The 13855-nt window shown below is 41.0% G+C and overlaps 1 protein-coding gene across 7 annotated transcripts in view; it reads right to left on the reverse strand.

The window, feature by feature from the left end:
• Positions 1–785: 785 nt before the first annotated feature.
• Positions 786–13855, reverse strand: part of LOC147021476 (uncharacterized) — a 70288-nt gene continuing 57218 nt past the window's right edge. For 5 of the 7 annotated variants that reach the window (XM_085891445.1, XM_085891440.1, XM_085891441.1 and 2 more), the window contains 2 exons: positions 8891–9006; positions 786–1642 (listed from right to left, as the gene is read on the reverse strand). In XM_085891445.1, coding sequence (XP_085747571.1) covers positions 1517–1642; positions 8891–9006 — 242 coding nt within the window. In that variant the 3' untranslated portion in view covers positions 786–1516. Of the gene's footprint in view, positions 1753–8890; positions 9007–13855 lie in introns of all 7 variants that reach the window. The other 2 variants (XM_085891442.1, XM_085891444.1) reach the window with 1 other exon arrangement.

Genomic DNA, 13855 nt, shown 5'->3' on the forward strand with positions numbered 1-13855 from the left:
CATGGACGGGACCCAGGAAAAAACTCCACGAATGCCAGCAAAATGTAGAGCGCACACCAACCAACTTGATCCTCCAACAGAACTCTCGTTCCTCCTCCAAGAGACTTACTCAGAACCAACGACCGAAGCCCCTCAGAACTCTCTGCTGAGGATGGCATCATAACTTTTATGGACCTCCCCGAACGAGGAGGGGGCTTAGTGGAACAGACGTCACTGTCTGCCCTGATTGGACGGGGCTCCCATGGGTCCGCCCTTTCTGGGCGGGGTTTTGGCAATGCTGGAAAACCCCGCCCCGACTCCACGCGTACCCATACTCGTCAAAAAAGAAGTTACAAAGTTTGTGGAAGCCGAGAAGGAACTGCCAGAGATTCTGCCTCGGACAGCGAGTCGCCAGTTAGGCGAGTGAAGCATTGTTCAGTGGTGTTGTCAGTTTGTTTGTTGGATGGTTCGTTGGATGTAATAACCTACCTGAAAGGACATTGCAATGCACACCTTTGATTCTCCCACTCAACAAAAGGAAGGGACCTATCTCACATGCACTTAACGGAATAACTGACCTTTGGGACATCTGTATGTTTGAATGCATATGGTCTCCAGATCCTTAACAATATAATATTCAATTGCAATAAAGTATTTCCTCGATCAAAGACGTATGTCTGGGAACAGACAAACTGAGTGAACCAATTGCTTCACCCCGCTTTGCACTACACACACGGGGTAACAATGGGACAAAACATGTGTGCAACTACAAATAAAACCTGATAATAATGACAAGTGTATACGGATTGGAGTTTGTACTTTTTAATTAATGTGCCACAGTTACAAGTGCCAGAATTGAGAGTCATAAAAACAACTCTGAAGCAAAAGCAGCCACATTCGCAAACAAGTCAAAATGAGGGTGAAGCCAACTTCCTTTCGGTTGGGTTGAAAATATGGAAACTTACACCAAATATTTGTGTGTGTGTATATATATACATATATACATACATAGATACACACACACAAATTATGAATACATATTTAACTGTGTAGTCTTAAATACAATTTAAACATTAAACGTAAAGAGCAACCAGTGTCCACAAATCAGTTGATTGATGGTGATCATTGCCGGGGGGGGGGGGGGTGTGGAAATCACACAAATGTTCAACATTTCTAGTAACAACAGTGAGAATAACAATATTTATTTTTCATTTCTGAAAAGAACAAATAACTTGGTTGCAAACCGAAACAATTGGTGGAACACAAAGAATAAACTATTATCTGATCCTTTGGAGAGGCGGGGTGCGGGGGGAGGGGGTTGGGAGGGTGGGTGAGGGAGGGTCTTAATGGAATCACAAAATAGTTGTGGTTGTGCTCGGATGCTTCGCATATAAAGTTCATAGGTCACAAAAAAAGGCTAATGATCGGATGGAAAAGAAAGTATACCTTCTTAAGCGCTGGTGGATTGCGGTGTCAGTTTGGCAAGGAGAGGCTGGGCATGGCACCGGCCATTTGGGCGGGATAGGCCGAGGTGAAGTCACCTGGGTGAGGTGAGGTGGAGCCGGGAAGGATGAGGTATGAGCAGATTGGAGGTACCCGATGGTGCACTTGTGTGCATGCTGGTGAGTAGAATCTTTGGGTTGACCGAGGTACTGAAGATAGGCTGGGAGATTGAGATGTCATCAGAAGAGTGGTGGATAAAGGAGATGCTTAGGCATCTCTCAAATCAATACAATCCACCAAATGGTAGCGACAAACAGGGCACGTGGCCGACTGTGAGTGGGAGGGATGATCGAAAATACCAAGTAAAATACTGTACAAGTACGTAATTTACAGTCAATCATCAGTTCCAGGGCATTCCAAAAAAATACTAATAATAAAGTAATTAAATAATGCATTATACAGGACAGGTGAAAAACAAAAGTGAGATTAGATCAGAAGCATTTGCTGTTGACAATGGATGGGCAAGATTCATCGTATTTCTGTTTGCTTGTTCATCCACATCTGAAAGGTAGACAATGATGCCAGGATTGTGCAGCCAATCCATACAGAGTACTTGCACTCAGGTGAACCAATGATCTTGATCTTAGTGTCAGTGCTCAGTGCCAATATTGCGATCTCTTTCTACGTGCAGTCTTCAATGTCAGGGCACATGGTGGCGTCTCCATGTGCTCTGGCATGCCAGGTCGTTGGTGTACAGATCGTTCGTTATGGATATCCACATCTCCCAGTGTGATCACTCCTTGGCTATTTTCACAAGATCTTGGCTATTCGTTGTTCACCTTGGCGTCTTGGTTTTCTATATGTTTTCTTGGCGTATAGGTTTTCTATTACCATCGCTTTTCCGAAACCTTGTGAATTCTTGGCTTTTTTCATTGGCTCACCTTGGCATTTATGAAAATGAGGAGTGATCACACTGACGTCTCCACTTCACAATGGAGTTAAAGGTTATCTTGGGGATACAGCAAGACTCAGTTCCAAGGAAGGAAGGCAAGAACAGAGCTTAAGGCCCTGTCACACCTTGACGATTTAGCCAGCGTATGCCGATTTATGAAAAATTTGTCTAAAACGCTGGCACACGTCGAATACGTTATGGGTAAGTTTTGTATACGCTAAGAGCACGCTGAAAAGCACTGCCATACGTCGTAGTACGCTGGCTTTCATCGTTTACTTTGTGGTTGTCCTCAAATTTTTGCATGCTTGAAATTTTACGACGTATGCTGGCGTATGGCACACACGTTCCGCTACGCTGGCCATAAGTTGGAGGCACGTTATGCGATCGTTGACACACGTCGACACACATTACTTGTAAGTTACTCATAAGTCAAAACACGTCGAGGTAATGATTAGCGTACCCGAAACTTATTTATAACCTATGAGTAACGTGTTGTAGGCACGTTACACGATCGTTGACACATGTCGAGGCACGTTATGCGATCGTTGACACACGTCGATACACGTTACTTGTAAGTTACTCATAAGTCGAAACACGTCGAGGTAATGCTAGGCGTACCCAAAACTTATTTCTAACCTATGAGTAACGTGCTTTGAACCTATGTGTAACGTACCTCCAACGCATATTGACATATGTAGATGTATTTGATTGACGTCTTCCGGACGACCACATAACTTAATGAACGTGTTTCTAATTTACAGCTACCGTATAATGGCGTATTGGCAGCGTTTAAAAAAAACAACAACAACTTCCGATATTTCATCACATGCCGTTACGTCATGCGAGATTGCCTCTTCAGTTTGCTCGTCTTATTCTTAGTTCCTCTTCTGTGAATATTTTCTGTTTGAGGATATGTCACGTCGACGTCGAAACTTAAAAGCAAATGTCTGAATATATTTTAAATTCGCGATAGACTAAAAAAACAAAAAAAAACAACAACTTCCGATATTTCGTCACATGCCGTTACGTCACGTCCGATTGCCTCTTCAGTTTGCTCGTCTTATTCTTAGTTCCTCCACTGTGAATATTTTCTGTTTGAGGATATTGTCACGTCGACGTCGAAACTTAAAAGCAAATGTCCGAATATATTTTAAAATTCGTGATAGACTAAAAGAAAAATAATTAAAAAACAACAACAACAACAACTTCAGATATTTCGTCATGTGCCTTCACAAAGCCAAGGAGAAAAAAAAGAAAATGTGCCTTGACGGAGAAAATAAGTTTCAGGTATGCGAAACATTACCTCGACGTGTTTTGACTTATGAGTAACTTACAATTAACGTGTGTCGACATGTGTCAACGATCGCATATCATGCCGACAACTTATTCCCAGCGTAGCAGAATGTGCAAGCCATACGGCGAGTACGTCGTAAAATTTTCAGCATGCTTGAAATTTCACGACGTATTAGACGTAATACGACGTATGACAGCGTACTTCATCGTTTTTCAGCGTGCTCTTCACGTAAACCAAACTTACCCATAACGTATTCGACTTGTGCCAGCGTTTTAGACACATTTTTCATAGGTCGGCATACGCTGGCTAAATCGTCAAGGTGTGACTGCGATGTTGACAGTTCCAATTCTCAGGCGGTTACGATTTGAATCGGCGAGCGGCAGCTTTTTAACAGGCTACGCCACGTGATTGTCGGCGATACGTGCAGCGCGCTATGCATACGTTAGACTATCGTTGGGCATAGGTTGTGAACGCCGACAACACGCTCAGCATTCGTTATCTACATGTGATTAAAACGTTCAGTGTACGTTACTAATACGTTATGCATACGTCCAACTCGTTATAAATACGTCCAAAACTTTTTTAAAAACATCAAAATTTCAGCGTACACCAACATTTTACATACATTTTTATACGTTGCCATTGCTGGCTAAAACGTCAAGGTGTGACAGGGCCTTTTGGGATAGCAGAAGTATGACCAACCATACCAATCATGATGACCTGCACATCTGGGAGCGAATCGTTTTTTCCCACAAAAGAGGATGCTGCTGCTGTTGAGCATCACTTGTTCAGTCCAACACTATGGATCAGAGTTTTGTCCTTGATGTCCCAAATAATTTAATGTTCGGCTATGGTGGTAAAGGAATAGCTTCACAAGGTAGTCTGTCAAATTATGATGGACAAGGTCCAAGCATGGGATGGCCTGAGGCAGAACACAGCTCTCAAATATCATCACAATCTGAAAAACTCCATTGCCAGGATTATTATTATACTAGTGCGTGCCCGAACGTGCAAAATATATATATATATATATATATATATATATATAAATATAAATATATATATATATATATATATATATATATATATATATATATATATATATATATATAAATATATATATATATATATATATATATATATATATATATATATATATATATATATATAAAACTTTCAAACCGAGTGCTGGAAACAACAACCACACAGACCGTTCCTTCGCTCCCGCGTGCCCGTTCGTGCAAAAACAAAAAAAAAAAAAACTTTCAAACAAACACACAGGCCATTCCTTCGCTCTCGTAAACGACGACTGGATTGGGGCATTGTTTCAATTGATCAGACCAGTGGTTGTCGATAATTAATTGATAATTGTGACGTCATAGCACCGTGTCCTGTCATTGGTTTGGTAAATAAATGGCCATAACTTGGGAAACACTTGGGAAACATCATTCTTCTTCATCCATTTCAGCTATCAAACCTTGAAAAGGCACACAATCAGGTCCCCAGCGTCAATTGTGACGTCATATCAAATGAAGAAGAAGAGTTGTGATGTCAATTGTGACGTCATAGCACCGTGTCCTGTCATTGGTTTGGTAAATAAATGGCCATAACTTGTGAAACAGCTAAAACGGATGAAGAAGAACGATATCAAACCTTGAAAAGGCACATACAGTACTCAAGTCCCCAGCGTCAATTGTGATGTCATATCAAACGAAGAAGAGTTGATTGTGACGTCCAGTGCGTGCCCGTATGTGCGTGTCCGTACGTGCGTGTCCGTACGTGCGTGTCCGTACGTGCGTGTCCGTACGTGCGTGTCCGTACGTGCGTGTCCGTACGTGCGTGTCCGTACGTGCGTGTCCGTACGTGCGTGTCCGTACGTGCAGAAAAAAAAACTTTCAAACCGCGTGCCAGAAACAACAACCACACAGGCCGTTCCTTCGCTCTCACGTGCCCGTACGTGCAAAAAAATAAAAATAAATAAATAAAAACTTTCAAACCATGTGCCAGAAACAACAACCACACAGGCCTTTCCTTCGCTCTCGCGTGCCCGTAGGTGCATGGCCGTACGTGAAAAAAAAAAAAAAAAAAAAAAAACTTTCAAACCGCGTGCCAGAAACAACAAACACACAGGCCATTCCTTCGCTCTCGCGTGCCCGTGCATGTGTGGCTGTACGTGCGTGGCCGTACGTGCAAAAAAATATAAAAAAGAATTGTGACGTCAATTATGACATCATAGCACCATGTCCTGTCATTGGTTTGGTAAATAAATGGCCATAACTTGGGAACCACTTGTCCGATTAATATCAAACCTTGAAAAGGCACATACTCAGGTCCCCAGCAATATACCCGGCAAGTTTCAATTAGATTGGACCAATGGTTGCCGAGAAACAGCGGTCACAGACAGACACACAGAGATTGCTGGAATTATAGATAGATTAATACGCTAAGCCATATTTTTTGGACGTATCTCCTCCGAAACTACAGAACGGATTGTTGCCACTTTCGGCATGCGGGTGCTCTGTGGTCTAATGTACATCATAGGCTATGTGAGATCGCGCCAGACGAACAGGTTTGGGAATTTTTGGCGATTTTCTAATTTTTACATTTGTTTGCATGGCGACGTGTGACGTCACCGCTGAGAGGCATAATGACGTCATGACATCGGTCATTCGCTGACGTCATTACGTCTGTCGTCGACAGACCGTCACTGCTGAGAGGCATAATGCCACTCCTAGAAAAGAGCGTCTGCAATGTAAAACCCTCTTCTGCACATGCTGTCTACCTCAGAAGATGCATTTGACACAAAAATGTCACAAGAAACATTGTATATAAAGAAATTCTACAAATCACATTGTGAACACTGGATATATTGATGTCTGAACGAACCCTCACCTTAGAAACCTCGCGTGGAGCACAGGTTTGGCTAGTTCATCATAATACCTGTAGTATGGCCATGTACTACAGGTATTGAGCAATTCATAAACCATATCCAACACAGCTTGGATGACCCCATACATGACAGGCTATTGCATCTTCTCTCTCTGTTTGCCTTTGGGTTAAAGGGAGCCTCAGTTAGCAGAACAAGGTGCTCCTCAGGTGCAGCATGGTCTTTCGTGCATTGTGCAATGCATGGTGCTAGATCTTGTCCATACAATCCCAGTTGGGAACAATACATCATTTAATGGGATACATCAGGTTGATGATTCTGTACTTGCGTTGAGCTTAATCTTACACATAACTGTATTTTTGGTCCATTCCAACCACCGCACCTCAATGTTTCAACTCGCCAACGATGTAATACGACCTGACTTTTATCTGCAAGGGCACCTCAAAATGATAGAACACCATGAAAAATCTGCCAGCATCAAGGAACTTCCTCAGGAGATCCAGACGTTATCCAGGCCATTCCACAGGAACACCTCCATGATAAGGTGGATGAGTTTATGTAGAAATATATATATATATATATATATATATATATATATATATATATATATATATATATATATATATATATATATATATATATATATATATATATATATATATATATATATATATATATATATATATATATATATATATAGGGTGAGTCAGAAGTAGCAACTGATTTCTGTCAGTTGATTGTTTGTTTGCCATTTGTATAACAGTGCACAAGAAGGTAGAAATAAATGAATGACATGTTTATCTAACCATTTATTCAAGAAAAAATTACGGAACTATAGCAAGCTGTTTTACTTGCAATTTTCAAAGTGCCCTCCCTCGTGGTCGATGCACAATTGCAGCCGAGCAGGCACAGAGCGGCACACACGTCTGCAGAGTTCGATATCAATTTCCTCAAAATTTGCAGTGATTTGAGCCTTCAATTCCTGAATGGTACGAGGCTTTTCACGAGCCTCCAAAGAAAGAAATCTGGAGGTGTAAGGTCTGGGGAGCATACTGGCCACTCGATCGAACCGCGGCGGCTGAAAATTAATAATCTGCATGACAATTATTAACAACATGACTTCCCAGAAAGAATCTGACAGCCGAAAAAACAGAAATTGGGCCGTACTTTTGACTCACCCTGTAGATATATATATATATATATATATATATATATATATATATATATATATATATATATATATATATATATAGATAGATAGATAGATAGATAGATAGATAGATAGATAGATAGATAGATAGATAGATAGATAGATAGATAGATAGATAGAGAGAGAGAGAGAGAGAGAGAGAGATAGAGAGAGAGAGAGAGAGAGAGAGAGAGAGAGAGAGAGAGAGAGAGAGAGAGAGAGAGAGAGAGAGAGAGAGAGGAAGAAGGAGGTAAATTTACCTGGAGTGACAGTTTGGGCAGCCATCTCCATTAGGGATAATTGGACCCTTTTTCTTTGAGGGATCCGTCATTGCAGATCATATCTGCATTGCAGATCATTGCAGATCCGTCATATGCTGCAAACCTTCTTTTGGCCCAGGGTACAAGATCAGGACTCTTATTTCCAGCATGATAGAGCTCCACCTCATTATGGACATTATGTTCGTCAGTGGCTTGATGAAAACTTTCCCAGAAAGTGGATCGGCCTCCGTGGTCCGATCGAGTGTCCGGCACGCTACCCAGACCTTACATCTCCAGATTTCTTTCTTTGGGGGCTCATGAAAGACCTTGTTTATCGTGAAAAGCCTCAAATCACTGCAAAGTTTGAGGAAATTGATATCGAACTCTGCAGACGTGTGTGCCGCTCTGTGCCTGCTCGGCTGCAATTGTGCATCGATCACGAGGGAGGACATTTTGAAAATTGCAAGTAAAACAGCTTGGTACGGTTCCGTAATAATTTTTTCTTGAATAAATGGTTAGATAAACATGTCATTCATTTATTTCTACCTTCTTGTACACTGTAATATAAATGGCAAACAAACAATCAACTGATAGAAATCGGGCGCTACTTCTGACCCTGTATATGTGCACGTACGTACACACACACACACACACACACACACACACACACACACACACACACACACACACACACACACACACACACACACACACACACACACACACAGTTGAGTAACCACGGTGTTAAATGTACATTTTGCAACAGTATTATCCAATGTATGATCACACATGTCAGTAGTGGCATGTAGTATGTTACAATGCAGTTGTACGTTAGGAGAACCATGTGTGGTTTGGTGTGGAGTGGGTAGCTCTCGGCAAAACTCACCCTTTGTAACCAGCTGTCAATGCAGGCCGTGTGGAATAAGTGAAGGCAGGGCAGGTTTGTCACTGCATCTCCAAAGTTGAACTCATTGCAGCAAATTATGCAATTTTGATTTTGAGCTGTGGCACAGAATTGCGCAAAACCATTTCACTTGATGCTGACGGTTCAAATAAAGACATTTTTGTTGCGGTTAGAGGGATTTTGGGCTTTAAACAGAATTTCAACACCCATCACAAGATGCCTTGAGGACAGTGGTCCCCAACCCATGGCTCCTAGGCAACATGTTGGTCACAGAAAAAAGAAGTTCATCACCATACAAGTATTAGCAAAATAACACAAGCACAATAAATAGCCCTGAGTGGGCTGACGATAATCTCTTGAGGTGGTAGTTCAGACTGAGATTCAAGCCCACGCTAACTCGATCTCCTGGTTGCGAAAGTTCGAGGGCAAAATTTGGAGGAACCCTCTCGATCTGAAATCAAAAAATCTAAGACCAAGCGATCCTGTGGACTATCGAGAAGGGCTGTATCGGGTTTCAGAGCAATTGTTGGTAAATAAGGGATGAGTAGGGCTCCAAAGTTTCAGGAGATTCCCCCCCCCTTCTCCAAGAGCCCCCATGTTCCAAAATTTAAATAAAAAATAATAACAATAAAATAAATAAATAAATCGAAGCCCAAGCGAGTGTGCAGGCTACTATCTTGTATTCATCCGTCAAGTTTTAGAACAATCAGCCAAGGGATTAAAGGAGGAGTAGCAAAAATATGGATCTGAAGTTTCGGGGGGGGGGGTAACCACACCCCACTCGCACCATGATCCGAAATCGAGAAATCGAAGCCCGAGCCCAGAGTGGGGACTACCGTCTTAAAAATAGTAAAAAGTTAAAGGACGACCAGACGGACGGACAGACATCCAGGCATCATAACCCATTTTATCAGTTTATCTCTTCGAGAACCGAGATGAGATGACATAACTCACCATCTTTGTGGCAACCCATTTAGGATTGTGTCAATAGCCCAGGAGACTGCTTTGGCAGCACCGACGCTCTGTACAGAATATGGTTCCAATGGATGGATGGATACACACCCGACTCTGTGAAGCTAGCAGATGCTACACAGTGCCAGGTATTGCACGAGAGTTGAGAACGTATTTTATATCGTATTTATTTACTTATTTATTCATTTATTGTAACACATAAAAGGAGCTCCGTCTCGGTGTGCGTCCGTCCGGGTGTGCGTCCGTCCAGCGGGTACTTCTAGTTTCCCCAGAAAGAATGACACTGCCCACTGTATGTTACCTATGGGACAGAAAAGGTCAGAAAGCGTTGCTTGAGAACATCAATTAATGACAAGGTATACACTGGCACTACATGGGGAGCAGACGAGTTAAGAGAGGCAAATCATCTCTTTGGAGGCCATTAATGAGCAACCTAGGTTCATTTCTGACAATCCACAGTGGCCTGGTATTTCACCTGAAATTACCTCCGCTGCCATAACTCCAAATTAAAGTCCTTCATAATGCTGTCCTCAGCCAGATTTGAACCCACAAAGTCAAGAATGCCAGACCAGCAGCCATTCTGTATTGAATGTGTGTAAATCTTGAAACTTAAAGCAATGATGGGGCACTTGAGTGCACACAATGCACTTGTGCAGATTAAAGGCATTAATCGATTGTATAAACCATGCACCATCACGCATGTTTAAACTCAAGTTTAACCTGATAAAAGCCAGTATTCGGAATAAAAGTCCACACTGTTTGATGTATTAACAAACACAAACAAAGTTTCATTTTGACGAAAGCTAATGCATTCAAAGATGGAATAAATGCTTTCTGCTAACAAATGTATGCAAAAGAGGGTCCTCAGTGTTGCTGGTTATAATAACTGTCATCACTGAAAAAGGTTAATTTCTTCACCATCAGAACAGGAACTTCCAAAAGTAACCTCCAAAGCAGTATTGATAATTCGGCACCCTGCCATTGCCATCAAAAACCGTGCAAAGAAAGGTGTGGTGGTGGAATTGCTCCATAATATGAAACTAATGAAACTCTGTGTGAATAAAATAATTACAATCAATCCACCTATATTCCCGAACCAGCATGCCAGGCCATAACACTGCCCTGCCATAAGGATAGCCCTGTGATACATAAACTATACATTGCACTGAGCACCACATGCTGCAAACTGGCTATCCATCTGCACGAGAGTCCCAGCATCATCCACAATGCATGAATGACTTGCTGCATCAGCCGTTGACAAGCTAAGCATGAAATTGAATCCAAACACTTCATCAGGATAACATCAAGATATAACCACCTCCTGCTAATATAATTACACCATGCACGTGAATCGAAAAGTGGGGTTAAGCAATAGGTTCACTTTGTGCATCCGTCTTCAAACGTCAGTTCATGATCGGGAACAACCTAATTTCAATTGAATGTTATATTTTGAACACAAATCGGAAAACAACCCTGTAGTTTAGCAGTACTTGGGCCTCAAAATTCGTCTGAATTGCGCATATGCATAGAGGAGTTTGATTTATATATACAGTGTATATATATATATATATATATATATATATATATATATATATATATATATATATATATATTTATATATATATTTTTTTTTTTTTTTTTTTTGTTTTTTACTTTGTCTGCCTGTTGACAATCAAAAAAAATTGAAAATCATTCCAAACAGAAGACAATGATTTTTTTTCGGATGTCATAAAGGACAGAAACAACAGTCACGAATAACTAATGTAATGTGTTAATTGAGGTTGTGTAAAAGACACTGCATCAACAGCGGTAAACTCCAGAATTCTTTTTTGCTACAACCTTTGAAATCCTTCTTTAATTTCAATTGAATTCTATACTTGAACACTGGAGAACACAAATCGCCTTGTTGGCACTTTCACAAACCTTTCGTTTACCAGTAATTGGACAAAATATGATTGCATTTTATATCATCTCGACCAATCAAATTTTCTGTTCGCAGACCTTGCGCTCATGTCTTTTTTTTTTCAAGACTGCATGGGCTAATGTGTTCTATAAACTCTCTGATTACCTTCTGTTGCTATTCCTTAAAAATCTAAAGACTGTTTTTGGAGAAAAATTAAACAAAGAACGAGAAAGCATCTCAAAATGTAAAGCCCGTCCGTATCCGCTTTGTAATCTAACTAAACTTGATGAAAATGACAGTGAAAAAAAAAGGTTGTACATTTTATTAATTTGTATTCTCCATATTCTCATAATGAAGGTTTGTTGAAGATTTGATGGCAAAAGCTAAAATGGTTAAAAAAAAAAAAAAAGTTATGGCCTGGACAGACACTGAAACTCAATGGTAAGTAAATAAACACAGAAGTGATTAAAAAACACTGGGCGTCTCAGCTTGACGTGATGTGGTGGGGCTAATAAGGGCTATTTATAGTGACGATGACTTTGCCCTTCCACATTTTGACCCAATTTTAAAATTATTTTCTCCATACTCTCATAATAAAGGTTTCTTGACAATTTGATGACAAAAGCTCATATGGTAAGAAAAGTTATAGCCTGGACACACACACACACACACACACACACACACACACACACACACACACACACACACACACACACACACACACACACACACACACACACACACACACACACCGAAGAGAAAGACAAGTGACATGGGTGGTCACTATTATAATTGCATACTAGTCATACAGTTTTTGACGGATCGGGCTGAAAATTTTTGACAAAGGGGTTTATTATAGTACGCATAAAAGCGCGGAAGCCAATTTTTGATTTTTGATTTTCGAAAAAAAAAATTCGGATTTTTTTCAAAAATTTCAAAGTCCTGTTGCTAGGCAATGGTGGTGTCCATAGCAACGGTGCTCAAAAGCATACAACTCGATCCTGGTATGAACCTACCAGTCAAGTTTCATCAAAATCGGTTGACTCCTCTGGCCTCCAGAGCTGTCCATTACATACATACAGACAGATAGAAAACCTGAGAATAAGAGTAATCTCGCGACCACCCAACAAAAGAGAAGGGAAATATTAAAAAAACAAAATGGGGATAGACAAAGAAGGTTCAATGGAATTGCTAAGTGGAGGTCAGCTCAATTTGGACAGAGAACAAATCATTATAAATCCCCAAGACCAAGGACACTATATGAATGCCTTCTTTTTTTTAAATGGCAGGACTGAGTCAATCGGCCAAGTGTAGATCCTATAAGATAGAAATTGAAAGCATGACCCACCTCCTATCCTAAAAACCACCATTGCTGGTAGCATATATGAAAAAAAAGCCACCTTACCTGAAAAAATTGCTACAAAAGGTTTCTCAACGTAGTATCGGGTGTGCTTAATAACACATCAAATGTCTGCCACAGTGTGACCACTGGAAAGGTCTAATTTTCAAGATGGCATCCAAGATGGCCACCAAATCCTTAAAATACCCTTACTCCTTCATTATTCATCCTGGACAAGTAATTTTGGTCTGCAAGGGTTTTTGCCCAGTCTTTCCGTTTGTGTCAATCTTTTCTTTGATTTTGATCAACATATCTGATGCTACAGCACTCTCCAAAGTCGTTTCTTTCGCCACCAAGGATGAGTACGTTTCTCCCGCATGGTCCACTAATGACTCGAACTGTGGATTATCCTCCAGCAGATCCGACACAACCAGGTGATCGAGACATCTGTCCACCAGCAAATGTCCACGGAAAGCTCTTTGCACTGATTTTCCAGTCATATGCTGGATGGCATTTCCACCATAGACAACTTCCATAATGTTCCTGAATCCTGTGCCTTCCATCAGAGTGCCTATTGCACCAAGTAGGTTCATGAATGTGTGAAAACATCCAAGCATCAAGACAATGCTTTTCAAGTGGCTACTCTGTGGTGCATCCATGATGATCTCTGCAGCTTTCCAATGCAGGGGCTGAGCGAATGTAATAATGGGTGGAGCATGGTGTTTGATAGCGA

The sequence above is a fragment of the Eptatretus burgeri genome, chromosome 8 (assembly GCF_056783735.1).
Source record: "Eptatretus burgeri isolate ZD-2024b chromosome 8, Ebu_testis_v1, whole genome shotgun sequence".
Taxonomy (NCBI): domain Eukaryota; kingdom Metazoa; phylum Chordata; class Myxini; order Myxiniformes; family Myxinidae; genus Eptatretus; species Eptatretus burgeri.